The 26,098-nt window shown below is 38.7% G+C and overlaps 1 protein-coding gene and 1 long non-coding RNA gene across 3 annotated transcripts in view; one reads left to right on the top strand and one right to left on the bottom strand.

Annotated features, from left to right (window-relative positions):
• The first annotated feature begins 8,205 nt into the window (after positions 1–8,205).
• Positions 8,206–26,098, top strand: part of PRSS12 (serine protease 12) — a 43,082-nt gene continuing 25,189 nt past the window's right edge. Inside the window, exons 1-5 of the mRNA XM_061992718.1 lie at positions 8,206–8,548; positions 17,076–17,214; positions 19,501–19,679; positions 21,053–21,203; positions 25,643–25,821. Coding sequence (XP_061848702.1) covers positions 8,206–8,548; positions 17,076–17,214; positions 19,501–19,679; positions 21,053–21,203; positions 25,643–25,821 — 991 coding nt within the window. The remainder of the gene's footprint in view (positions 8,549–17,075; positions 17,215–19,500; positions 19,680–21,052; positions 21,204–25,642; positions 25,822–26,098) is intronic.
• Positions 11,196–26,098, bottom strand: part of LOC133625119 (uncharacterized) — a 48,137-nt gene continuing 33,234 nt past the window's right edge. The window contains exons 3-6 of one of the 2 annotated variants that reach the window (XR_009818436.1): positions 19,527–19,675; positions 15,975–16,132; positions 12,306–12,380; positions 11,196–11,472 (exon numbers count right to left, since the gene is read on the bottom strand). This is a non-coding gene — a long non-coding RNA (uncharacterized LOC133625119). Of the gene's footprint in view, positions 11,473–12,305; positions 12,381–14,651; positions 15,298–15,974; positions 16,133–19,526; positions 19,676–26,098 lie in introns of those variants that run through there. The other variant, XR_009818435.1, reaches the window with a different exon arrangement.

The following is a 26,098-nucleotide window of genomic DNA, read 5'->3' as shown; positions in this document are numbered from 1 at the left end:
GACAGACATTTTCTACATTCTGTGGTAACGAAGGCAATGTAAGTGCACATGTCTGTCACAGGTCTGCACAGTGTCAGGGTTGTTCTAACTGCAAGAGTTGTGCTTGCTTTTTGTTCTTTGTCACACATTGTTTTCTAGTTTTCAGGTTCATATATACAATAGACTTCTCAAGTTGTATACAATGGTGAAATCTTTTTAAAAGTCTATCTGTGAACCAATTGAAAAGAATAGAAGCAAAATAGCCTTTTGGAAATATTTGAAATTCTTTACCTTGTCAATGAGTCCCACACCTGGAGATGAACAGAGACTAAATAACAGTAAGTGAGAGGGGAATTATATTTGATTCATCTGTGCTTCTTTGAGAAAATGTGTATTGAAACATGTTAATATGTCTTTTTAAAAAAAAAAGCAGTATTTTTTATGTTAAAAGTCCTATTTATTGAGTTATATTTTGAGTGTACTGCAGAAGTATATAGAGAAATTTCAGATGTATAAAACAGATATTTTGTTGCTTAAAATGAGTTCCTTCCAAAAATATTTCGTTAGATAAATAATACATATGGGCCAGATTATAGTTGCATACATATACAGGAAGGGAAAGATGGTAAAAGAACATGTCTTGCTTTACATTTCAATATGTAGACCAAATACTCTCATAGAAAATTTTGCACTAATCTGAAGTGCTTGCTGCCTTTCAAGATCAAAACCGTCTAGAAATTCAAAGTCTGTAACATGTTAAATATGGCATCATGGACAAAAGTATTCCTGCTCCAACAAGTATTTATGGTTCCCCCTCCCCCTTTTTTATGCTTATTTTACATGTTCTAAACAGCTATAGTTTTATTTTAATAATTGTGTAATAGGTTCTTGCATTGTGCAGAACTATAAACATACAGCTGTAATTCGCTTTATCCTTTCTCATTCCTGGTAACAGAGTATTATGTTAGTGAAGATAAATCAAATACTTGAAGGGTCATTGCATGTATGTAGCTCAGCCCTAACATAATTCCTGCATCCCTCTGAAACTCTGGAGGAAAAAAAGTCTGATTTTCACATTGTATGTATGCTGGGTTTTGTGTAGGACATTAAGAAGTTCCCGCAAGAAATACTAGAAATGCCTCTATTCTGTTGCTGCTAATGGGAAGCTGACACTTGCCTTAGATGAAAGATGAAAACACAAACTAACCCTGCTTGACTTATCTTTCTGTTTGTAGCTTTCACTGTACTTACACTTCACAAAAATGAAGTGTGAAGTTCTGAAATACGTATTATTAAGAAATGTTTTCCGAAGATTAACTGAACAAAGAGTATCCACCTGCTACCATGATTGGAAGAGGGCTACCTGGATTATTTGCGAGAGAATTTATTTGAACAACTGCATCTATAAAGCATTGTTTACCCCAGAGAACCTCCTACACTATGAATGTCAGAGGAAACTGTAGAAGGTCATATATCTCAGCTCTATTAACCAGTTGTCCTTACTGACTGCTTGCTTTGAATAAATAAGGCTTCATCCTTCTCTGTGGCAGGCTTACCTAATGCTGACTGGTTTGTAAAGGCCACTTTCTGCATGAAAAAGATTCTAAAATGTATGTGTTATGATGAATACTTTTTTTTTTTTAGCCTTTCTCTCTTAAATCTAAACCAAAATGTTAAACATATCCACAAATGTTAAAAATTTTTGCAAAGATGTAGCCTTCCCATTGATTTTTTTTTTTTCTTTTGAGTGGGTTGCTTCCCAGCATAAGCACAGAATGAATCACATACACAGTTGCCCTTAAAGGACAGACTGAATAAATCAAGTACCAAATCCCACATATATGCAAGGTAGTTAGGTTTAGAACAGAAGTTCTAATTGTTAGGATTGTTTATGAACAAATACCACTTTCCCTTCCATTTCTTCAAGATCTCCTCTTTGGCATATTCTTGCCTCTTTAAATATGCTTGTTTATAGAACAGCTACACAAACTTACCTTTCACCTAGTTAACAGACCACAACATACGTGATGCTGCATTTACTTCCTATTCTAAGCAGGAGGAAAGAAAGCAGCACCTCTGCTGTATTTACAGTTGGTCTGAGGCACTCCTGCTCTGACACTCCCCTCAGCCACATGGCACTGCACACATGGGATCTGCTACATGGTTCATCTGGGAGATGAACATTACAGAGTGCTAGGTGGTTGCTCATGGAAACAATATATAACACAGCCTGAATCACCACCACATTGCAACTGCATGAACTATATGCTGCACTAGTTGTATACTCCCAGGTGTTGCTGAAATCATAGCAACAGCATGAAGAAATCATGTCCCCAGTCCTCTGAAGTTTTACATATGGTGCTCATGTATCCTGCTTTACACATGGAGACATCCCCGTATGCAGAGAATGACGATACATATTTGAAGAATTAGAACCTTTACTGAATGTAGAGTGCTTTTTTGTTGTTTTATTTAAAAATACTTTTCAAACAACTATCTCTACATTTCTTTTTTTTTGTGCAGTGATAATTTTTAAATGATGTGTAGTTCCTCTGAATATGTCAAAACTATCTCAGATGAAATTACAATTTTTCCACTCACTATGTTAAACAAAAAGCTCTCACCAGGTTTGAAAACTCACTTTACCTTTCAGTTTTAAATACAGTTATTTCATCACGTCTGTATAACCCAGTGTTAGGCACATATACCCCTATGTATTGAATTGTAATGTGTTCCCGAGTGACCTAATCGAGATGGACCTACTTGAGCAGGACTGTTGGACTAGATAATCTTTAGAGATCCCTTCCAACCCCTACCATTCTATGATTGTATGATTCTATGATCCTTATTGCCTCGTTCCAGGAAATTGAGTTTCTTATTGCTTTATAATCTGAACCCAGCTTGTTGTACAAGAAAGTACTTAACACTTTAAAAAAGGTTTTTCTATGATCTCATTCCTGTGAGCACTGTGTTATGTGGTAATGGAAACCTCATCAATTACAGCCTGTTCAGTTAACATCCTGTGTAATGCAGGGTCACCCTATGGAGCTTATATATAATTACAGACAAAAAGCCTATTCTCTTCCATGTAAGCACAAACCAAATTAATTTTGAGTCAGACTTGGCAGGGTTTCAAATTGCTGCTGCCTGTGTTTGTTAAAAAGAATGAGATTAATGAATAAAATTATTTTATGAGAGTGCTGACTTACATCCTAAAAATGTTGACTCATTACAGCCCTCATTCTATGGCCCATTCTGCACATGGAAATCTCCTTTGTGTGAAGCCTTGCTCCCTCTCCTTCTAGTGCTGATTTCAGCCCCTTTCTAGTCCCATTAGAGCTCATTCAGGTCATGTGCATAAGTTTTTTCCATTGATTCCAGTGGTTGATCTATTGGCCTCAGCATACTTGATTATGTGAAGAAATAATAGTAAGAAATTATTAGATGGATGGTCTGAAAATTATTCCATTACAATGTGTTGTGCCTGGCTGCTCAGCTACATTCTCTCTGCTTTGTACTTGTATTTATTTCCTAGGGGAAATTCTCATATATTGCATTGCCTGAAGTCAAGCCCTTGTTCTGATCTGTCACATCTACATTGCTGTGTGACTCTAAGCTGCTAAGGAGGGAATGCAGAATACCTTGGTATAGGGCTAGCAGTGGCAGTAAGATGGAATTGACTCAAACTTTCACTTGTCCTTCACTTCAGTATTTTAACTGAATTCCACTGACAGCTGGAAGTGCTCAGCTCTTGTGAAATCTATGCTGAGAGTGTACTGTATGTGCTACTCACAAATAAAGGTAAGCTGCTTTACTGAACACAGGAAGAGGCTAATCAGTGAATTTTGCTATTGATTTAAATGAGAGCAGAATTAGATGGATTCTCCAGATGAATTTTAAATGCTTGTTATTAAATGTTTTTGAAATGCAGGACTACATTTTTTGCATGTATAACCCAGACATCGATATTTTCACCTATTTGGAAGAACCATTTGAAAGTTAGTCTTCTGATAATCTGTACCTTCACATAACTCATGCAAAAGCAAAGACAATGACAGGGAAGACCTATGAAGTGCTTTTAGAAAGCTGTTAGGATAAAAGAAGCTCTTGTGTAAGTTTCCTTTTGAGCCTTGCATATACAAATAATGCAGCTGCTGCTGTATTATGTGAGTATTTCTAATATGTCCAATGTTTCTCTGCATGTTGCTGGGGCCTGTTTTGTTTAACATCTTTATCGATGATCTGGATGAGGGGATTGAGTGCACTCTCAGTAAATTCGCAGATGACACCAAGCTGGGTGGGAGCATAGACCTGCTCGAGGACAGTAAGGCCCTTCAGAGGGACTTGGACAGGAGGGAGTGATGGGCTGAAGCCAATTGCATGAGGTTCAACAAGGCCAAATGCTGGGTCCAGCACCTGGGCCACGATAACCCCATGCAGTGCTACAGGCTTGGGACACAGTGGCTTGAGAGTTGTCTTGTGGAAAAGGACCTGGAGATGTTAATTGACAGCTGGATGAACATGAGCCAGCAGTGTGCCCAGGTGGCCAAGAAGGCCAAGGGCATCCTGGCTTGTGTCAGAAATAGCGGGTCAGCAGGGCCAAAGAAGCGATTGTCCCCCTGTACTCAGTGCTGGTGAGGCTGCACCTCGAATACTGTATCCAGTTCTGTGTCACAGTCCTCATTACAAGAAGGACATTGAGGTGCTGGAGCATGTACAGAGACAGGCAACAAAGCTGGTGAAGGGTCAAGAGAACAAGTGTTATGAGGAGCAGCTGAGGGAGCTGGGAATGTTTATCCTAGAGGAGGCCGAGGGGAGATATTATCACTCTCTACAACTACCTGAAAGGGAGTTGTAGTAAGGTGGAGGTTGATCTCTCCAGTAATGAATGACAGAACATGGGGAAATGGATTTAAGTTGCACCAGGGGAGGTTTAGATTGGACATTAGGAAGAACTTTTTCACCGAGAGGGTTGTTAAGCATTGGAACGGGCTGCCCAGGGAGGTGGTGGAGTCCACATCCCTGAAGATATTAAAAAGACTCACAAATGAGGTGTTGAGGGATATGGTTTATTTCAGTGATGGGCCTGGCAATGTGAGGTTAGTGGCTGGACTTGATCTTAAAGGTCTTTTCCAACTGTAATGATTCTATGATTCTATAGAATTGTATACTACAATTTCAGAATCAAAGTCGTATGTAATGCCCAAATCCTCTGAGACCTTTTGAGGTTTTCAGAGATCAACTTGCTTATTTTCCTAATTTTACAAACATAATTTTTTTTCCCTTTCAATTTCTAATTCAATTTGTGAGTGAGATTTTTGTACAGTAGAGACAAAACATTTTACAGGAACCAACTGCACTAAGAAGATCTCATATTTGGCATCTCTTTCAAGCTGGATCAGCTCAATCAGAGTAATAAGCCTTTTTTCTTGTTTATAAACATATGAAGATGAAGCCCACCTGTAAAGCACAGTGCAGTTTCATTTTAGATGCTCTTGTAATTCTCACTGACCAAGTTTCTCACAAACACATTGTCCATGTAACTGCTGCTTTGCCTTTGCTCTTCCTGTTAACTTTTGACCAACTATGAGAAATGTGACAGAGGTAGAAGTCACACAGATAATGAGCTTCTTACAAATACAATAAAAGTAGTCAAGCATATGAGAATGATTTTACACATGGTGCCTCTAAATGCTATTGCCAAAGGAAAAATTGCAACACGAGCTCATACAGTTCAGACATGACAGAATGTATGATGGAGGCACTCATAAATGCTCTAGCCAAGACAGAAGCTGCAATCAAAGCATGAAGCATATATCCTGGCAAAATAAAGTGCTTTGGTTTCACTGTTTGTTAGAAAGGGGTCCCTCCTACTGACACTATTATCAATGTCTTGAATGGAAGCCAGACTCTAATTTGTATATTCTCACAACAGCATTATGCCCTGTAGCATTAACAGACTTCACATCACAGGGAAAGTGAATTTATAGTTGCTAAACAAATTAAGTCTCATTCTCTTTATATGGTTACGTAAAAAATAACAATCAGGATAAAAACTAAAACATTCAAGATCATTCCATTAAACCTGAATCCTGTCTTGGGAGGGAATTGTGACAATTGCCTTTGTCTTCTTTATGCTTCATTCATAGTTCTAGTTATTTCCAAACCTTTTTCTCTGTGTAGCCCCTGATCTTTCCCCCCAACCTCCTGCTTTGTAGCATTTTGCAACCTGAAGCACAAACACCTCTACTCTACTAGACAAAGAAATTTCACTGCATATAAGAGTCCTGCTGGGCCACACACTTAGGAGAGAAAAACAGAATCAGAATACATGAATAAGCACCAGGCTCAAAGCTTTGCCTGAAGCATTTTGCAAGATTCATTCATATTCATCTGTTCTCTTCCTCCTGTGCTGATCAGCAGAACCGTTCCTCTTCCAGGCTGGGTGCGGGGTGGAGTGGCGGGGTGGGAACTTAGTTCAGGGAAAATGAAATATTGCTGTTACCATGATGGCAAAATGTGTTTACTAGGCAATGAAGGAAGCCTTAACCAGCTAGGCTGAGAATGCTTGTAACCGGTCTTTCCAAAGGACAAAAGCAACCAACTTGTTACAACAGCAACAAATTTTCAGACAATTTTAAAATAGCCATGATGAGTTGCTTTCAGGCTTGTACACATCTTGTATACATTCAAATATTTTCAAAACAAATTAAACTCTAGCCAGTCCTAACAGTTTCTAAGCTGATGTATATACATCCCTCCCAAAGAAACTTCAGAAAGAAAGAACAATCTGTGCACTCACATCCACAAAGTGCAATGGACACATTCGATAGCATAGTTATCATGTTGCTGCAGAAACCCCAGCAGAGTGTCCTTCAACTTTGGGAGTGATTAAAATACTAACAGTAATGTTGCAATAATAATCACAGATGAGCAGAACTAAAAAGAACACAGGTAATGCCAAACACAGTAGGGCCTGTTTTTCCTTGGCCCTGAAGATCTTTTGTTCTTAGAAACAAAAGCTTGAACAGCTGAAGTTGCATTTTGTGCCTTTTGAACAGTTTGGAGGCTGCTAAAGGAAGGCCACTTTAAAGAAGATACATGGGATTCTGCATGGAAAGCTTAAAGCACGCTTTCTCCTTCTCTTTTAGACTGTAGTCAGGATTGTGGAAATACAGATGTGCTCACCCAGAAACCAAATAAACACTTTGCAGACAAAAGATTAGACAGGAAAAATGAAAGGTGACTCTACAGACAAATTGCCAAATAAAGGGTTTGTACGTGCTCTATCAGGCAGAGCTGTACTTTGCGAAACAAGAGCAGCATGGATTAAAACTACTGGTAAATTAAAACATAATAACTAAACAACTGAATAATAGGAGACAAAGAAGCGAAATTGACTGGCACACATTTTGGTAGAAAAGGGAAGTCAGAAATGATCAGGTTGTACAGAAGTCCATAGAGGTTGGGAATAACCAGATTACTATTCAGAGCACATGGGGCTAGGATAAAGCTAAATCCTCGAAGACATTTCTCCTCATGGCATATGTTTCCAGTCCCTTTGTTTCCCGCAGACATGTCTGAGGGTCTTTCCATCCCTCTGCCTCCCGAGCTGCCGTGCAAATCCGCTTTATCCCCGTCTCCCCCAAGCTGCGCGCTCCTGCTCCCGTCCCGGGCTCCTGCTCGTCTGTGCGAGGCTGTCGGAGGGGTCAGGGCAGCCACCGCCGGGGGCAGAGAAGGTGGCAGGGGACCACCAAATAGCAGAGAGAAGCGGGGTGACGGGGAGCCAGCGAGGGCTACGGCGGGACCGCGGGCAGCGATGAATCCGGGGGGCGGCCAGAAGGGCGCGGGAGGTACGGAGGCGGCGGCGCCCGGAGTTGGCGGCAAGCGGGAGGTAGTGCCCGAGCCCGGGCTGCGCGGCGGGGAGCGCGGACGGCCAGGTCGATGCGCGGCCCGTCCAAACCTCCGCCGGGACTGCCGGAGCGGCTGCCGCCTGGGGCCAGGCGGCCGCACCGCTCCCCCCGCACTCGGGAAGGCTGCGGCAGGTAACCGCAAACGCGGCTGCCGGCCCCACTCGCCCTGCCCCCGCAGGCAGGGGGACCGGGGGGAGGGCGGCAGGGGTGTGCGGCGCGGGGGATTAGCGAGACGCCGCGGCCCCGCCTTCCCCGTTCGCATCCTGGGCGCGATGAGACAGGGAGATGGACCCGAGCCGGCGGGACTGGCACCATGACATTCACCGGCTTCGTGGTGGCGCTGGTGATAGGGGCGATCCCCGGAGTCCGCGGGCTGGAGCAGGTCTCCGCCAGCCTCCCGGCCGCCCGCCACCCGCAGACCCCCGCCTCGGCTCCGCCGCCGCTCCCCGCCGCCGGCTGCCCGTCCGGGGACTTCGTCGCGGCCCAGCGCCCTTGGCCTCCGGCGGCGCCCGCCCTCCCGCGGCGGGGCACGGAGGTCCGGGCGCGGCGGGGCCGCCGCAGCTCCTGCGCCCTGCCCGGCGGCGGCGGGCGGCCCGGGTGCGTCGGCGGGGGCGGCCGGCGCCGGGCGGAGCGCGGCAGCGGTGCCTGCGAGCGAGGTGAGCGGGGCGGGGGCGCTGGGCCGCCGGGGAGGGGGAGAGCGGCGGGGCAGGAGGCTCTGCGGGACGGAGAGCCCTGGCGGGGCGGCGGTCTTGTTGCCAGCCCGAACCCGCTTCCCCGCCGCTGGAGGGAACAGGGAGCGGGGGGACGGGGCGCCTTTTGCCTAAGCGACAGCGAGAGCTTTTCTGAGAGGAGTTCAAACTTTTGTATCAGCAGATGCATGAGATGGACGAAAGTCCTGTCGGGTTTTATGCTGACGCTATAATACCAGGTAGATAGCGTTAAAAAGCTATTCCCTGAATATTCAGCAGGCATAGCCAACGAAGACTGACATCCGCCTCTTTGTAACAGGGCGCTCTTTTCTGGGAAGCCCTTGGTCTACAGAAGTGGCAGAAAGAAAAGCTGAAGGATGCCTTGCTTTAAACGCGACCTGCTCAAATAGTATCTATCTTCCCCCTCCCCTGTCCCCCAACATCTTGGGATAAGGGAGTTTGTGTGCAAGTTAGGGCTGGTGCTTGAGGACAGCAGTGAGCCCAGCCAAGAGATCCATGCTGCCCCTAACACTCAAAGCCAAGCTCTTAGTGACTTCAGTGGAAGTTTTCAGTGCGTGAAGACCGAACAGCAATTTCAGCCCTCAAGCAAGCTGATCAGCTTTGCATTTCATTGGTGTTGGTGTTAAATAGATTTATGTACAGTCTGGTTTTGAATATCTTCATATTTTGTCCTGTGTTGCTTTGGTGTTAGCTCCTACCTAAGAAAGAATTATGTTCTATCTATATCTGTATTAAAAATGATGTGTAATTGTTCCAACAAAAATTAAAATGCCCTTCTTTGTTGCCCTTGCTTTTACATATTTTTTAATATCACAAGATCAGCAAGGAACTTTACCATTAATATTACTATTAATAATTCTTTTTCTTGTGGAAGTTTGTTTTGGGTGAAGTTTTCTTTTTTTATTAATTTACTTTCAGATCTCTGAAGAGGATTGTTATCTTTCTCTTCCAACAGTAGCCTTCAAAGTTGTATGAAAAAAAGGGATAGATGGAATAACTTGATAATTTATACGTACTGGTATAAAATGTCACATGAAGAGCATATAGAGGCACCAAGGTCCATATTGATCATTTATGCATTAAAAAAATGCAGCTTCCAAAGCTGTGTTCCAAGTCAAATGTTGTACTCCTTTGAAAAGATAGAATGATGTTAAGCATTACAGATGTTTCTCTGGAAGGAATACCAGGCAGCTGATGCCACAGAAGAGAAAACAGATAACTAGACACAGATGAAAAAGAACCCAGAAGGCTTCATGCCCTTTTAACTGGTGTCAGCGTGGGAAAGGGTCCAACAGTTGGTTCTTTGATTTAGCCTATCATATTTATAGCTTTTTTCAGAATTCTTCAGTCTGGTTCCTTCATGAGGACCTGGTCTAGTATGTTACAGTGAAGAAGAATGGGGCAATTTATTGCTAAGAACCCGGTCTTGTACTTACTAAAGTAAATTCCACAATCCTCTGTAAGTTCAGCATGCGTGTGATTTAAGTAAAAAAAAAGCCAAAAATACTACATGGTTTGGGCTTAGCTGTGTTTCTTCGATCCTTTCAGAATGCTGCTTTCATTTTTTCCCTCAGAAAAAGGAAACACAAGTTAGCCCATATTAAGAGAGAAAACGTAGCTCCTGAAAGCCTCTGTGCTTTCTAATTGAAAGATCATCTACTTCTGTTGGACTCAGTGGTAAACTCTCAGTGACACCAACAGGGCAGATGTCTGTCCAGAGCCTTCATGGAGGCAATACAAGAGTATTAAAGAGTGTGTGAGAAGGCTTAAGGTTGAACATGAGAATAAATCAAGCCATTTGCTCAGAAATAAATGCAACTATAACATTAACTCTGAAGTACATTCCTTTCTCAAAAGAAGCAAAGAAATGCAAGTGAGGCAATGTTAACGGTGCAGTTTATAGCTAGAGAAGGACAGGCTATTCAGAAATAAACTCACTGCATCTCTGTTGCTTTAGTGCATGTGCTAAGGAAGCCTAGTCTCAGTTATTAGACACTTGCAATAACTAAATACAATAACATGTTGAAAGCCTTAACTCTGAATTTCTTGTGTTTTTTTTCTAGCTTAAATATTAAGATTTATCTGCAAACTTAATTGGCTAAACTTTGTGCATATGTGTGTGTACTAAACTGCTTTATATTTAAATGTTAACGATGAAAAATTAAAGCACCTTTGCAATTATATTATGTGGTACCAGTCTACAATCAGTTTTATAGCTTAAAATAATAGATTTTGGTGTTTAATTTCCTTCCTTCTAAATGAGAGACACCTGGGTAATATTATTTATTCACACTTTGATGGCAAGTAAACTAAATACAAATATATAAAAATTATCATGATTAACCAAGGGAATCATAGAGGAAAATAAGTAAGTATGAGAGTACTCTGGAGAACCAGCGCAAGTCCAGCAGAATTTAGTGTTCTAATTACTGTTAATAACAATTTAAGCTGTAATATATTCATGCTTCAAAAAAAGGAGCCTACATCAGTACTGAGAAACAACTGCTGCCACACAATGTTTACATGTAGTTGCAGTATTCCGAATGTGTTGTTCATGCAGTATTATTACATAGCTAATTTAAAGCTCTTGTGTAAAGTGGGTTAAATATTTTTCTTTATTTTACAAAAGGGAAAGGATACAAGAGAGGGTAAGTGTCTTTGCCAGAGGTCATGTTACCAATCAATGGCTCAAATAAAATATCCATCTCTAGGCTGGCCAGATTGTAGAGTCTTTACATGTAAATTGCTTTTATCACAGAGTAATTCCACTAAACTTTCGTGAGAGAACAATCAAGCCTCAGGCTAATAGTCTAAGCACTCAATTATTCTCCTTACCTGATATACTGTAGTCAAGGCAGTTGATGGAAGGTCTTTTGGGGTGTTGGTTTTTTTTTTAACAGGGTAGAGTTAAAAAAGAAAAAATAATGAAAAATTATGTATGAATATCAATTTTTCCTTTCAAAACAGCTTTTCTGGGACCATTCTTATTACAGCTTCACAGCATGAGAACCCCTCATTTTCTACAGCTCTGTACCACATCAGATGACTGCAGTCCTTTAGACTGTTACATTCCTAACACTTCAGTTTATTTTTTCAGAGCCTTGAACTATTGATTGTTGACATGAGGAATCTCACTGCTGCAGAGGAACCAATTCAGCACATTGAACACTCAATATATACAATATTTATACAATATTTATGAAACTTCTAAAATAAGCATCCTTGAGTATGCACTACTTCTAAAGTTCCCAAGATAGTTCTTAGAAAGTAATTCTGATGGATACACCCTCTTTTCAAGGTTACAATACCAGGAGAAAATAATTATAGCTTTATACTGAGCATGCTTGGGAAAGTGATGGACAATGGCATTCATTGATTGCAGTGTTATTCATAGTTTTGCTGAAGTCAACAGGAACCATGGATTTGTTTCTTTTATTTTAGCCAGGCCTGCTTCTGGAAGGGCGGGGAAGTTTCCCTTGATTTGAACTGATGTTTGATTTGGCCTGTGCTACAGGTAGCATTTTACAAGTACCTTGTGCAAAATGATGAGTTAGTTTCATTCTGAAGCTGAGACAGGGTCTTTTGTATGTATTAGGAATCATCCACTAGTGTTCTGAAATACTATCAGTTCTAATGTGTTTGCATGGGATATACAGCATATATCAATGGGAGACCCTCGTGTTTTATGTCAATTTGGACTTACCTCATTGACTCTAAGGCAACAGGGATGAACTGTCAGTGTAGGACCCTTCTATGGCACTGTTCCCTGTGGGGACACCTTGAAAATGAAAGCAGAAATACAAATATTTGTTGCTTTTAAGAATTTCCAAAATTCAAAACACTTCTTTTGCTTTGCTTTAAATTTGCAATTTCAAAGCACCTGGTGCCAGGGTGAAAGCCATAGGCAACTTCTATTTCTGATACCTTTTTTCCAAATTTACATTTACAGCAAAGTTAGAAACCTTTGGACACAGGTGTTTACGAAGGAACTACTGACACACCTTTAGCCAACACCATAAACCCCCTGCTGCAGTACTTCCACATGCAGCAGAAGTGGAAGTGATTCCCATTCTATTTGCAATTCAGCCACACACAGTAACAATGCTTGTTCTCAGTGAAATGCAGAAAATAAAGTAGGATTTAAAATTACCCAGCATCTCTGGATGTAAGAATGGCACAGGAACATAGGCCAAACACAACAGCACAATTCCTTTGAAGCTCTTCTGCTTTTTGGAGTTAATTAAAAGTTGGCTGAGAGGTTTTCCTCTCCCTTTTTTCCTGTGTGTCTCATCTTGAGCCTATATGGCAGGTGTTGCAGAACAAGTCCCAGCAGCACCCACTGGATACCCTTACTTCCTTGCATTTGCAAGTATAACTTAATCTCTTTTAAATAGTGATAGCAGATAGGAAAGACTCTGACTTGGGCAGATACCAGGGCAACTAAAATTACCAAGACTGTATGTAAACAACAGGAATTGACCGTCAGTAACCTCAACTAGAACATAATTAGAAGAACCACATACATATTTTTGGAGTATATAAATGAAGGAGGTTCTGTCAACAGAGTAGATTTGTATTCTCCAATATAGGGCTGATTTAAGTTTGTTGGAAGACCACAGTATGTGTTCTAGACCTGCCTGTTAATCCTACTTCATGGTCCTGTGTCCTTGTTTCTAGGTCTTCTGGAGTCAGTTCACTTATCTTTCCTCCTCCACACCAGTGTGAGGAAGGCATTGAGAATCATGGGCAGAATCCCTGTAATCATGTTCCTGCTGTTGAGCTTGATGTTGGGGCAGCAAAGGTTTAATAAGCACTTTAAGCAGAGGCTTGACACTGTATTAAGTTGGTGGAGATGGGCGAGTGTGAATTTCTCAGAGCACTGCATAAAAGCCACAGTAGATATTACTGCATTAGCTCTCCTCCTAACATGTTTTGTTTTCTTCATAACTAATAGAGCTGAAAACTTACAGCTTAAAATTTGAGATTCTACCATAACTACAACTCTAGAAACCTAGAGCCTCCAATGCATGCGCTTAAGCCAGACATGTTTTCTAAGAAGTAATTCAGGCACTCTTCTCTAGAGCTTCTTGTGCCTGAGAGGGAGCATTGGAGGAAGTTCCTTGGGCACATTTGCTGAGGTGCAGTATATTGGGCTTGAGGTGTTAAAACGTTACAGTAGAAGTGAAATGAAACAGTGAAGTGAAGAATTCACCAGTATCATTTTAATCATACTAAATATTAGTTTTCTTGTGGACTGAGAAGCAAAATAGTGTTTCCTGGTCATTTTATCAAGGCAGACATTTATTATCTTGCAAATAAGATATCACATTCTTAATAACAAAGATTGAATCATGAGTAACAAACAGACACTTTGCAATACAGCATAAACATACATGAAGGGAATTGAAAAATTTGCTACTTCACGAAGTAAGAGTTATCTATTGGATAGAAAAAATCAGCTACTGAAATGAAAGTCTTTATTTCAAAGTTGTTCTATTTTATGACGTGTCCATGTTTCTGTAACTAATGTGTCTCTTCATACAGTAAAATAACTACCAGGGGTCAGAATACTGCAGCATTTTGAGTAAACAACAGAGAAATAATTTCCTCATTAGTGTGCTCTTTGATTTGTTTGCTAGGTAATTATGACTTGTCATATGATATTGGTACTTCAAAGTGCGTATCATTTTCCTCTTGTTGGATACAGTGCTGAAATACTGAACTAGAAACACTTAGACTGGAGTTAGAAAAACACGTTAGAGATATTAACCTTTCAGAGGGTTTTCAATTTTAACTTTTCTTAAAGAAAAATTGCTTTATTTATCATTTTGCTTGAGGAGAGAATGCTGGATTTTGCCCTGGACAGTTTAGGTTAATCATAGCTATAGATATCCGTACTGTCCTATGTGGATGCTGTCAATGCACTATGTGTACTGTCAATGCAGCCAGCATGTCAGAATTATTATACCACATATCTGGTTAACTCTGTTAAACAACAGGCACGGTAATAGGTTTAATATTAGTTACATGTAAATTAGGCTTTCTTTTTATTTCTTTCTAGATTAACTTATCGGGTGAAAATCACATTTTAAATTCATTACAAAATTACTTTTAACAATCATCTTATGTGTTTTCTATATCATAGAAGCTGGTTCTTTATCTTACTTTCTTGAGAGATGAATAAGATATGTTTTGAATTCTACTACCCAACATAAAACATTGGTGTTTCTACATGCAGTAGTAAATCTCCAGGAAAAAGGCAAACCAAAATATTTTGTTGAGATATTAGATAAATTTTTTTTAAAAATCTCTGATTTATTGTTTTAATCTATGTCTTTTTTCACAGGCCTGTGGAAATATAGCAGTGTCCTTTCCAGTAATTTTCTTTTCCCTACCAACTGATACCAGTAGTGTGTTTTCCCACTTCAACAGGGACCAGATGTCACCCGGGGTTCTTTAGGAGAGTGGGTGGAGAGGGAAAGGCTATTTTCTTAATAGTTTAATGGTATGTGTCCACAGTCAGAACTCTGCTTTTCAATCTTCTTTCCTAAGGCTTCTGCTGGAGATGCAGAGGACTTCAGATTTCTTTCATTTTGACATGTTGGGGAAAGAGTTTCTGATGTGTAAAAGTTTTGTCTTGTGCTATCCTTTGCTCTGTATATGTGGATAAATTCTTCCCCTGTTGTCACTGTATTCTGTAAATAGAGAAAGAGAAGTGAGCCAAATTCTGCCATGGAGACCTTAGAAGAGAATTTTATACTTCCAAGTACTCCCTCATTCAAATATTTGAATAGAATTATTGTGTAATGTGTACTTAAGGAGCACTGCTTTGATTTCAGTAGGTATCGTGCAAGACTGTAAGCATTGTGTACAAAAATAAACTTATTTTTGGAGATGACATCTTCAAAATTGCTTTCTGGTATGTCAGGAATCACTTTGCTATGACTGCAGTTGATATTTCAAGTAAAAATAATAGTCTATGCAGAAGTCTAGTGAAGAGCAGAAATAAACCAAATTCCAGACTCTGTATGTGACAGAAGATCACAAAGGGAAATATTACAAAGACAGATAAACAATGTGCAACATGTCTATGGTATTGTTATAATGAACTCATTAATAATCCCCTATTTGGAATGATAGCTCACTCTGTAACATGAGTTGAACACATTTTGTTTGTAATTTACTGCACAGTGAGTTACTGCTGAGAAAGTAAATAGGAGGCAAAAAGGAACACATAAGACCAAGTTTGAGGTTAATTAATTCCTTGAGTTGTTTGGCAGTTGTTTGGTTTTGTGGTTTTATAAAGTATACTGAATTAAATTAAAACCAGGACAAAATTGGAGTGAAAGCTGAGAAGAAAAAGTAGACCTACCTATTGTTGTTGTTATTGACGCATACAGGAACACATATAACTATGAAATGCAGGCACAATAATTGACTGTTTTCTCCAGTTGCTAAAACATCTGCAAATTGGATGACGGTGTAGCTTCTGATTTTAAGTAGATCACAGAACAAAGGCAGATGGATTAACTGAGATTTCAGGCAATAGAAATGCACACAATTAGACTATGTTTGATAATTTAATGGAAATATATTCTTTCTTGTTAAATTACTGCTCTGTTATGCCTCTTTGTTTTGCTTCTGTAGAGTTATACCTATGACCAGCTTTTTCCCACCTTTACCAATGGCACTTGGCTACCTTCAACAGCAGATGCATCTGGCATCTGAAGTAAAACTACTGTAATTAAAAAACAAACAAAAAAACCTGTTAATTTTCTTGCATTTCTATGTTCTGTAGCTGTCAAGAAGCAGAATTTTATTTCTGTCTTTTAGATGATTCCTCATGGTTTTTGCTTGTTTCGTGTGAGAATTTGGTAAAGACCTGTCATGAATTAATAGAACTACATCCAGAACTTTTTTTGACTAAGAAAAAGTTTGAATAAATGCATTATTTGGCTAAAATAAACTGCTGACACCCATGACATGCATAATCTTATATGGGTCAGAGAAAAGCTATGCAATCCATATGGCTGGTTTATGTTCCCAGAAGCTGGATGGAATTATGTGGAAGTTAAATGTACAGCACTCATATACATACTTTTTTCTCTTTTGGGTAGAGCATTATATTTATATTTAAATAATTACATGTGGTCGATACGTACTTTTTTTTGGTTCAGTCTTTAAATAAGTTGTAGCATCAGAAGAATCAGAAATGTGACATATTTTCAGTACAAGAATAAAAATATTTTTATGTAAAAAGTAAGGTTATTTCCTTTTGTATATCACTGTAGAAGAACATTAGATCTGCATGGGTACTTCTTAGAAACAGCTTACCCAAAGAGAACAAAGATGGCAGTACATGAAATAGGAACTCTCTGCAGAGAGAAAATGAGGTTTGGAATCTTCTGTGTGGGATACATTAATTTAGCAATGAAATGTCATGTAGGCTTCGTTTTTGAATTTTTTTAACTAGGGTCAGTGAGACTCCAGGGTGGCAAGAATGAGTTTGAAGGTACAGTCGAGGTTTATTTGAATGGAATCTGGGGAACAATCTGTGGGAGCCATTGGGACAATAATGATGCCACAGTCATATGTCGACAGCTTGCACTTGGGTAAGTTTCAGTCTGAATAAAAATCAGTTATTTTAATGTTGTTTCAGTATAAAGGACAACCTATTTTGCAAATGCTGACTTTTTTTTGTGTTTGTTTATTGGGTTTTTTTCTGTTTGCAAGTTGTTGAATGTTGAGATTGTTCTTCCTAGAATCCTTCACTTCTTCAAAGGGGTTGCTGTGAGAATCAGTATTTCATTTGAAAGCTGCATATCGGATCCAGAGAGTAGCAGACCAGAGTAGATGCTTTGTTTTCAAAGTGAAAAGTGGTAACAGCTCAGAAAAGCTTAGGGCAAACAAAAACTGCTTTACTAGACATCCAGGAGACATCCACAAGGGCAGAAATATAAAGTCTGATCCCAATCTTATTTATCTAAGTGTCAATTAAGAACATCTCCAGTGAGGTTATTGAATCTATAAAACCATAAATGTGACCAGAATTAGACTCTATGTGGAGTCCTAATCATAAGAAAATTCCAAGTTCTAAGGAGCATGTGGTTACCCTGGTAATTATCCATTCTATCCTGTGAAAAAACATCAGGGACTTGTCCTATTTTTTTTGGAAAATATGATTGTTGTTGTGCACGTCTTCATCTAGCAAGATAACCTGGATAGTTTACTTTGAGAGTTGTGCATTGTTAACAAAACCCAAAACCAGACAAGTTTTGGAGCTTTACATTTTCATGGAAACATTTTACAAAATTATAGTAATGTTGGACAACGCTGGAAGTCCCTGCATTGACCACTAACTGCTTCCCACTGCTGCCAGAATGGAATTAATCAACAGGACCCTTTGACATAATTTGGTTGTGTAACCCTAGATAATGTCTGTAGTGATACTGCAGTTGCAATAGTAAGACAAAACTGAGGTAAAGAAGAAAATGCCCATACCAAAAGGAACATTTAGTTTTTTAAAGAAATGCAATTTCAGCTTTTAAAAAAAATCAATGCTGTTCCAGTTAGCAACCCAAATTACTTGAATATCCCCCCTTTGCACCCTATTCAGTTTGCACTTTTCTCACTAAGCCAGTATTCTCACTAAATCCAGTATGGCTGGATTTATTGCCTTGCTAACATTTCTTTGAGTCACATACCAAAGCAGTGATTTCGTATGCTACAAGCAGTAAGAAGCTTTTATACTATACTTGCACTGTGACATTCCTAATGATTATTCCTCTTTTTAAGACTGCTAGCCAGAACTAAATCTAAGCTGTTTTATAATGTTCCAGTACTAATCTGGACACACTATGCCAACTTATAAAAATATGAGGATTAGATGAGATAAAAGTTCAGCCATCTGGAGGCCGTGATTTTGCTGATGACTTAAGCTATCTACGTGCAATGTCTCCTTTCCTCATTTTCATGTAGGTTCTTTTTGCCTTCCACACCATAAACATTTCAGTTGGACAAGACTGCTATTAGCAAAAGTAGTTCAGTTATATGGGTGAATGGTTTGGTCCTTTCAACATAAATAGCTTAAATCTGAATCAAGGCCAAAAAGCCCTAAGCAAACAGTAGTCAAAAGTTTATGTTATCATGAGTGGTTGCCAGAAATTTGGATCTATATGTCTCAAGGTGAACTCCATAGGTTTATTGGTGCTTTTCAGGTGCTTCCATTTCTGTGCTGTTCTTTTGACATTTACAATATATGGCCTCTTTTTAAAATTCAGTTTTGTTGGGCATCATATGGAAGAAAAGATGGCTCAATAACTGACACTGTAGATTCAGTATGGGAAGGAAAAGAAGCTGTTTTATAAACGTTCTAGATGGATGAGAATGGCTGATAGAGAATAATAGTCATGGGCCTGATATAATGGAGTGTGAGGTGGTTTCACTGCCCCATAGTCACAGCCATATTAAATAACATGCTTATGAGCAGAGTACTGCTGTGTTTTTAATAAAGGAGAGCATAAGGGTGAAAGACTCTTTCATCAGGAGAGCATTACCTCTTCTGGAAGTATAACTGCAGTGCGATGGTACTGTAGAGTCACTTATGGACTGTGGACTCTGTTGATTTTTGTAGTTAAGAACTGGGAGAACAGGAATGTAGCTGGCCCTGCAGCAAAACAGGGCATTGTACTAAAATATCTCACAACAAAATGGTGAGAACTGGGTCACATCTGTTACTTTTCATTGTGCAGAAGACAATGCTGAACTGTATGAAAATGTGATGAATTTATACTGCTGAAGAAAGCCCTTTCTTTTCTACTCCAAGATTTATATACGAGAAAATATTCCACTTCCTCTTCTTCCACCCTAACGTCTTATCCTGATTATTATTCTTACAGTGAAAAAGGTACAGCAAAACACATACCATTTTCTGGACTGGGCCTTATTCCTGTTTACTGGAGTGAAGTGCGTTGTCGTGGTGATGAAGAAAATATACTGCTTTGTGAAAAAGACATCTTGCAGGATGGAACATGTCCTCAAAAAATGGCAGCTGCTGTCACATGTAGTTCTTCCCTGGGTAAAAAAAATACATATAGTTTGGTTAACTCCTTACCTTATTAAACAGAAGTAGTAATAATTACTCAGTATTAAATTAGAAAAAATATTAAGACTTCTTGGAACAGGAAATTAAACAGATTGAATCATCACATCATTAACTGTCTCAAATCCTTTTATGCCGTGCAAGCAGCAACTAGCTGAATCACTTTTTACCTTTCCATAATCAACAAGAAAATTACTGCTTTGAGATATAGGTTGTGAGAAAGAGTGAAGCAGTGAGACTCTCTGGCTGTAAGAATAGGATTGTTTCCCCCCACATTTAAAAAAATATTCTTTACTTATTATTTGTCTAGTTGGAAGTTGTCTTTGGTAGCTACATGTGCTACATGTCAATTTGTTAGCTTTTCTTGAACAGTGAAGAGGAGCAGCAATTTCAGAAGCAGGCTATGCCTTCTCCTTTGGTACAGAGTGTTGGGATGACATTCCTCACTGTGAACATGGATGACACCACACAAGGAATTGCAAAGCTGTTTGCCCTATTCTGTATGCATTTATGAAACTAATTTCGTACATGTGAAATAGTAAGATGAAATTGGAAAAATGCCCTCAATTTTCCTTTTTTTTTTTAGCCAAGAAATTGATGAAATGGTAACATTACTGGTTGGAAGACCTATATAAAACTTAATCACATTTTAAACAATTAGTTTGTTGGATGTAGTGACACTTTAAAATAACCTTTTATATACTACAGTGATTATTTTTTAATATGATTTTAAGCAGTTTCCATTATTGTAGCTTTATGCAGAAGTATGTTTTCAAGACAATTTCTTGCTGGACCAGAAAAGGACTAATGATATGAAAAGACCAAAAATCAACCCAAATCTCAGAAACAAGAAGGGAACAATACTTACACAAAGTGAGATTCCATGGTCAATGAAATTTCAATGAATTACCAAAGTAAAGAGAAAATATAGGCATGTATTTCTATTTTTGTGGCAATGAAAAAATTTTTTGCCTCAGACTTTTACCCTCTTTTTTGCTTCTGAGCTTTTACCCTGTGGGACCAAGCCTTATATGGAGACAATTTTACTCTTACTGGTAGAAATGAATGTCCATGAAGAATTGTAGTAAGCCCTAAGTAACTGAATGCTCTGACACTTAAGTAACTCATGATCAGTATTGTTAGCCTGTGTCATATTCTTCAGCTACTGTGTATGAAGCTTAGGGGAATGTATTTCTAAAAAGTTTAATTTCAGGTCCTCCATCTAACTAGAGAAGACAGTGTGGTTCTTGAGAGATATCAGAGAAATATTAAGCCTTTTTCTTAATACTATCAAGGGTAACATTTTGGGAAAGACACGACCTTTTCCTATTTTCTGTGTTTGATCACAGCCCCTGTCTTTACTCCAATCCGTCTGGTTGGTGGGAACAACGCTTATGAAGGAAGAGTGGAAATATACCACGCAGGCCAGTGGGGGACTGTCTGTGATGATCAGTGGGACGATGCAGATGCTGAAGTTGTCTGTCGGCAGCTTGGTCTTGGGTTTGTTTTTCTACATATGTTCAAGCAGTAACTAAGTTTATTTATGGAGGGTTCATGTACAGCCTTCTGTTCTGTATATGTATAGATGCACTGTATATATTACTGTGTATAATACTTCTATTACTTTCAGTTCCCTGAAACTTTGATTTATAGGATCCAGTTTTCAGTGTCACAGGATAGAGGCAATTTTGTCTGTAGGACAAAGGATGTGTCTCAGAATAAATGCTGACTTTTTAGTGAAAACTCACTACGATTTCAGTAAAGTCGCAATCAAAAACCATAGGTGAAGAAGCTGCGTTGATTGTTAAAATCCTTGCATGCATTTGACCTAAGAGTCTAACAGCCTCCCTGCTTTGGAGTAAGAGCACTGCTTTGTCAGAAAAGATAAGGTTTTGGCATGCCCATGTGAATCTGTCAAGTTTTGTTTTAAGTCACAGGTCTCTGAAGATTGTCAGGTTGCATATACTGAGTAGAGATCTGTTTAAACTTTGACAGTTAAACTTGTCAGCGATTCAGCCTGCACTAAAGATAGTTAATAATATAGTCACAGCAGCAGAACAGGATTTACTTCTCTTCTGAAAAGCCAGAGGTGATTTTGATACCACAGAGAAGATAAGTATTCAGTATTTGAAGAATGACACTGCAGAGTCAGAGGAGGCAAAGAGGAGAACTTCTGGGTCAGAGAGGAGGGAGATGGGGACAACTGAGATGAAAGGCCAGATGGGTTGAAGAGTGAAAGACTGTGAGCAAGATGCAGAGCTGATACTAAGATGTAAACCCAAGGAGAAGGGGATTATGTCTGAGATAGACTGGATGAGAACTAAGCAGGTCATCGCAAAGGAGACTGGAACAGAACTTGCCTTTTCAGCCCTGCTGGGATTATGATGAATTCAAAGAAGTGGCACTGAAGGCAGCAAATTTAGTGGCATTCATGTGTGGCCTCCAGAGCATACTTGTTCTGTAATGTCAAACTGAGGCTTTGGAATTGCTGGTGCCACGCTCATTAACTCAAAAGGATGAGAACTGTTCAGTACTTAAAAACCTTCTAGCTCTCCTGTAAGCTGTGTGGGAATCAACATGCTTCTCTGACATCAAATTTTCATTTTGCCCCAGTTCATTTTATGGAATATTTATATATCCCAATATATTTTCAATTGGGAATACCTAATGGAAAGTCTGTCTTCTTACAGGCTTTTTCTGCTTCTGAAATGGGACACAACTGAAAAATTTGGGGAGTTACTAAGCTGTGCTTTACATTTCTGTATACTAATGGCATATGCTTTTAACCTGCCTCCTTACTGATTAGACTAAAACATTTGATTACTTATATTTAATGTTCAGAGACTGCAATTCTGAGAGGCTTCCAGTTACATGAATTTTTTTTCTGAGTAAATAGGATGGTGCTAAGTATTTTTTAAATACTTCTAGAGATTTACAGAATTTTGCAAGTAAACAAGATGTCTTGGCAATTTACTCATTACTATGAAGTGCAATTTTACCAACAGTGGCAGTAGACCAGTTATGAGATAATAAATATAATCTAAATTTGCATATGGTTAATTCCATCTGGAAACATCACACAAATTGTACAAGTAAAGCATCTCAGTAAGTAGCTTGCCATACACTTTCAACTTTCCTGTAGCACTCTGATAAAACTTCAGAATACTAATCTACCATTAATAGGTGAAAAATAACAATAATTTATTTCATTATTTGGTTTCATAATTACCATAATATGTTGTCTCTGCTTTTGGAACTTCAGAGGATCTTACTAGATTATGGTATAATTTTATGGTATAATATACCATTCTATGATTCTGTGATAATTTGATTTCAACATTCAGAGTAGTCAAGCATTATCTGTTTGATTTCAGTCAGCTTCTTAATGAAGAAGGATTTTTTCCTAACATTTTCTAAACATTTGTACCAGCATCAGAATTTAAAAAAATACAAGAAACAGAAGCTATGACGAGAATTTTCTTTTTATGTAAAGTTTTCATAGATGCAAATACTACTCAATAAACTTAAATGAAGATAATTTATCTTATATACATAAATGTTCCTAAGTACAATTCTCTTAAAAACTACCAGCAAACCAGGCTTTCTGTAATACGCCTATAATATATTTAGGGTAATAACAATAAAAGTAGGTATCCTGAAAGTAGGCCCTTCAGTCTGTATTTACAAGGTTCTAAAAAAGTAGCCTGTAGTGCTGAGAACACACTAGAGTACAGCAGAAGGATACACAGAAAAACCAAGATGCTTAAATATAAATGGGATTCCTACATTTGAAATAAGAATTACCCTTAGTGTATCCTATGGACTGTATTTTCTCAGTTTACTATGTAGTCATTCACAACTTCAGATGGTTTGAAGAGCAGCTCTTCATGAAATATGAGAGAAGGAGGACTTGGCTTTTTTTCCTGTCATCAGCATTGCAAAATACATGTGTTCAGTAAATTAACACTCCATATAAAGATGCATGGTTATTTAAACTGAATGAAATAGAAATGGCAATCCAGAAATAGTTGCGAATCTCAGGAAAAAAAGTAATTTCCGATCTATTAAATTTTTTCTTGGCATTGCTAAAGAAAAAAGTTAGAGCAATATATCTGTTAATATGTTACTTGGAATTAGAAAGGTCATTCAGAAGAAAAGGTAATGTTTAATTAAAAATCCCTCAAAAATAAGGTACTAACTTCAGACTGAAGCTGTGTGTTTTGCTAAAATGTTGCCTGCTGTGTGTTTGAGGATATTTTTGGTTTGCTTATCTGCTGCTTTGAAGCAATCACAGATTCTAACTCTTTCTAATAAGTAAGACAGACTTGCTTTTTGGTATTTTCCATGTTCTCCACCCCTTGAGGAAGACATATGGTCATCAAAGAAACAGTGTGAAAACGGTCAATGTATTTTCAAGTTTAATGAAGTATATTAGCTTGAAAATACTAAACCCAAACTTATTTTGAGCAAAATGCAAAACACAGATGAATTTACCTGTCTTGTATGTGCTTTTATTTACGGAGCACTACTATCTACACAGTGTCTACCAAGGATTTCCACATCCTTTCTTTTAGTAGATAATTTTCCTGATCCTAATTTCATTTTTAAGCCTCTTGTTATTTTTCCTATAAACGAAATCCACGTCTAATTCTATACATGGCTTAACGAGTCAGTGCCTTAAAACCATGAACTGCCGAAACTTACATTAAAATATAAAAATCATAGTAATATACTATTTAATGTACTATTCTGACACACAGTCACAAAAGCCAGTTAAGAGTTGGAATGATTACATCTCAAAACAAAACAGTCAAGACCTGTCATGTTCTCAGTATAAGCTGAACATACCATTCCTGTTAGGTGTTACGTGACAATATATAGTTTATAGTGGAAAACTCTTATAGCAAATTAATAAATAACTAGTGTAGAGCCCCAAACCCAAACTGTATGTTAATTAAACTGATCCTTTACATGAGTAACTCATGATATTGAAAAAATTTAGATACACATGTCAATGTTACCATTTGAAAATGAAGAAAGATAATGAGAATATTTCTATGAAAACTAGACTGGGTATATGAACAGAGAAAATACTGAGTAGAAAGAAATCAAACCATGAAAAACATTAACACATGGAAGACATGGTATCTGAAATAGAACTGGAAAAATCTTGATAGATCACTAAGTATTTAACACTGCACAATTTCCACAATGCTGAAACAATGGAGCATTTTCAATATATGTAGGTTTCTGTACTCAAAATCCTCTATGCTGACATGAAGGGTACAACACACACAAAGCTAGACATTGGTCAGCTTTCTATTCTTATTTTTACCACTGATTGACGGTTAGACATTGTCAAGTCACTCAAGATCTCTTTGCCATGGTTTTTATGTGACTAAATAGGGAACAATCACTTTTATCTGCCTCATTTTTGGCATACTTGCCTAGGTATTTGAGATCTGATTCATGTGCTTTGAGGACAACAGATTAAAGTCACTGTAGGAGAGCATATCAGATTATTTTTACTACATATAAACAATAAAGGAAAATTAAAGTGATAATCTTTGTACCCAACCTGTGCATCTATAATCTCTTCTAGGAAAGTTATGCTTAAAAATGAGAAGAGACAGAAAAGGAAAATCCCATAGATACAAACTAACAGAAAATTATGTTCTGAATATGTTCAAACTGTGGAAGTGTGGAAATGGTGTGTTTAAATTGCACCATAGTCTCAGCTGAGATTGAACCTGACTGTGGAATGACATCACATTACATGAGATAACGCTGGCTGCACTGTCAGTTACCAGTTCCGCAGCTGTTCAGGCAGGCCATCCCTCATTTTAGAAGCTGAATATGCAACATTTTAGCTCTTCCCACTGAGTCTCAGACTCTTCAGCTTTCTTGTTCTTGACTAGGTGTTTGTTATATTTCAACAGGGGTGTTGCCAAGGCATGGAGCCAGGCTTACTTTGGAGAAGGCTCAGGCCCTGTGCTACTGGATGAAGTGCAGTGCACAGGAAATGAACTATCAATAGAACAGTGTCCAAAAAGCTCCTGGAAAGAACACAACTGTGGCCACAAAGAAGATGCTGCTGTTTCCTGCACACCTCTTGCAGGTACTTTATCAATATTCAGAAAGCAAATCAGTGACAAATGCAGAGTTCACAGCTCTGGAAAGAGAATTTTTAAAGTTTGCCCAAAGCCCACAGTAAGAAAGTGTTCTGACAGTATCAAAATGAACCAGTTGTTAGGTGTGGAAATTTTGAAGGTACTGAGAATCTCCTTATTCAGTACAAAGCGTTGGTTCTTCAATAACCTGCTAACTGCACTTAATATGTGGGGCATGCCCTAACTGTGTAGCACATCTCCCAGTGGCAGTAAATATTTCAGCAT

Source organism: Colius striatus, chromosome 3 (assembly GCF_028858725.1).
Source record: "Colius striatus isolate bColStr4 chromosome 3, bColStr4.1.hap1, whole genome shotgun sequence".
In the NCBI taxonomy this organism is placed as follows: domain Eukaryota; kingdom Metazoa; phylum Chordata; class Aves; order Coliiformes; family Coliidae; genus Colius; species Colius striatus.
The sequence above is the reverse complement of the archived record's forward strand: the minus strand, read 5'-3'. Positions and strand labels throughout refer to the sequence as shown.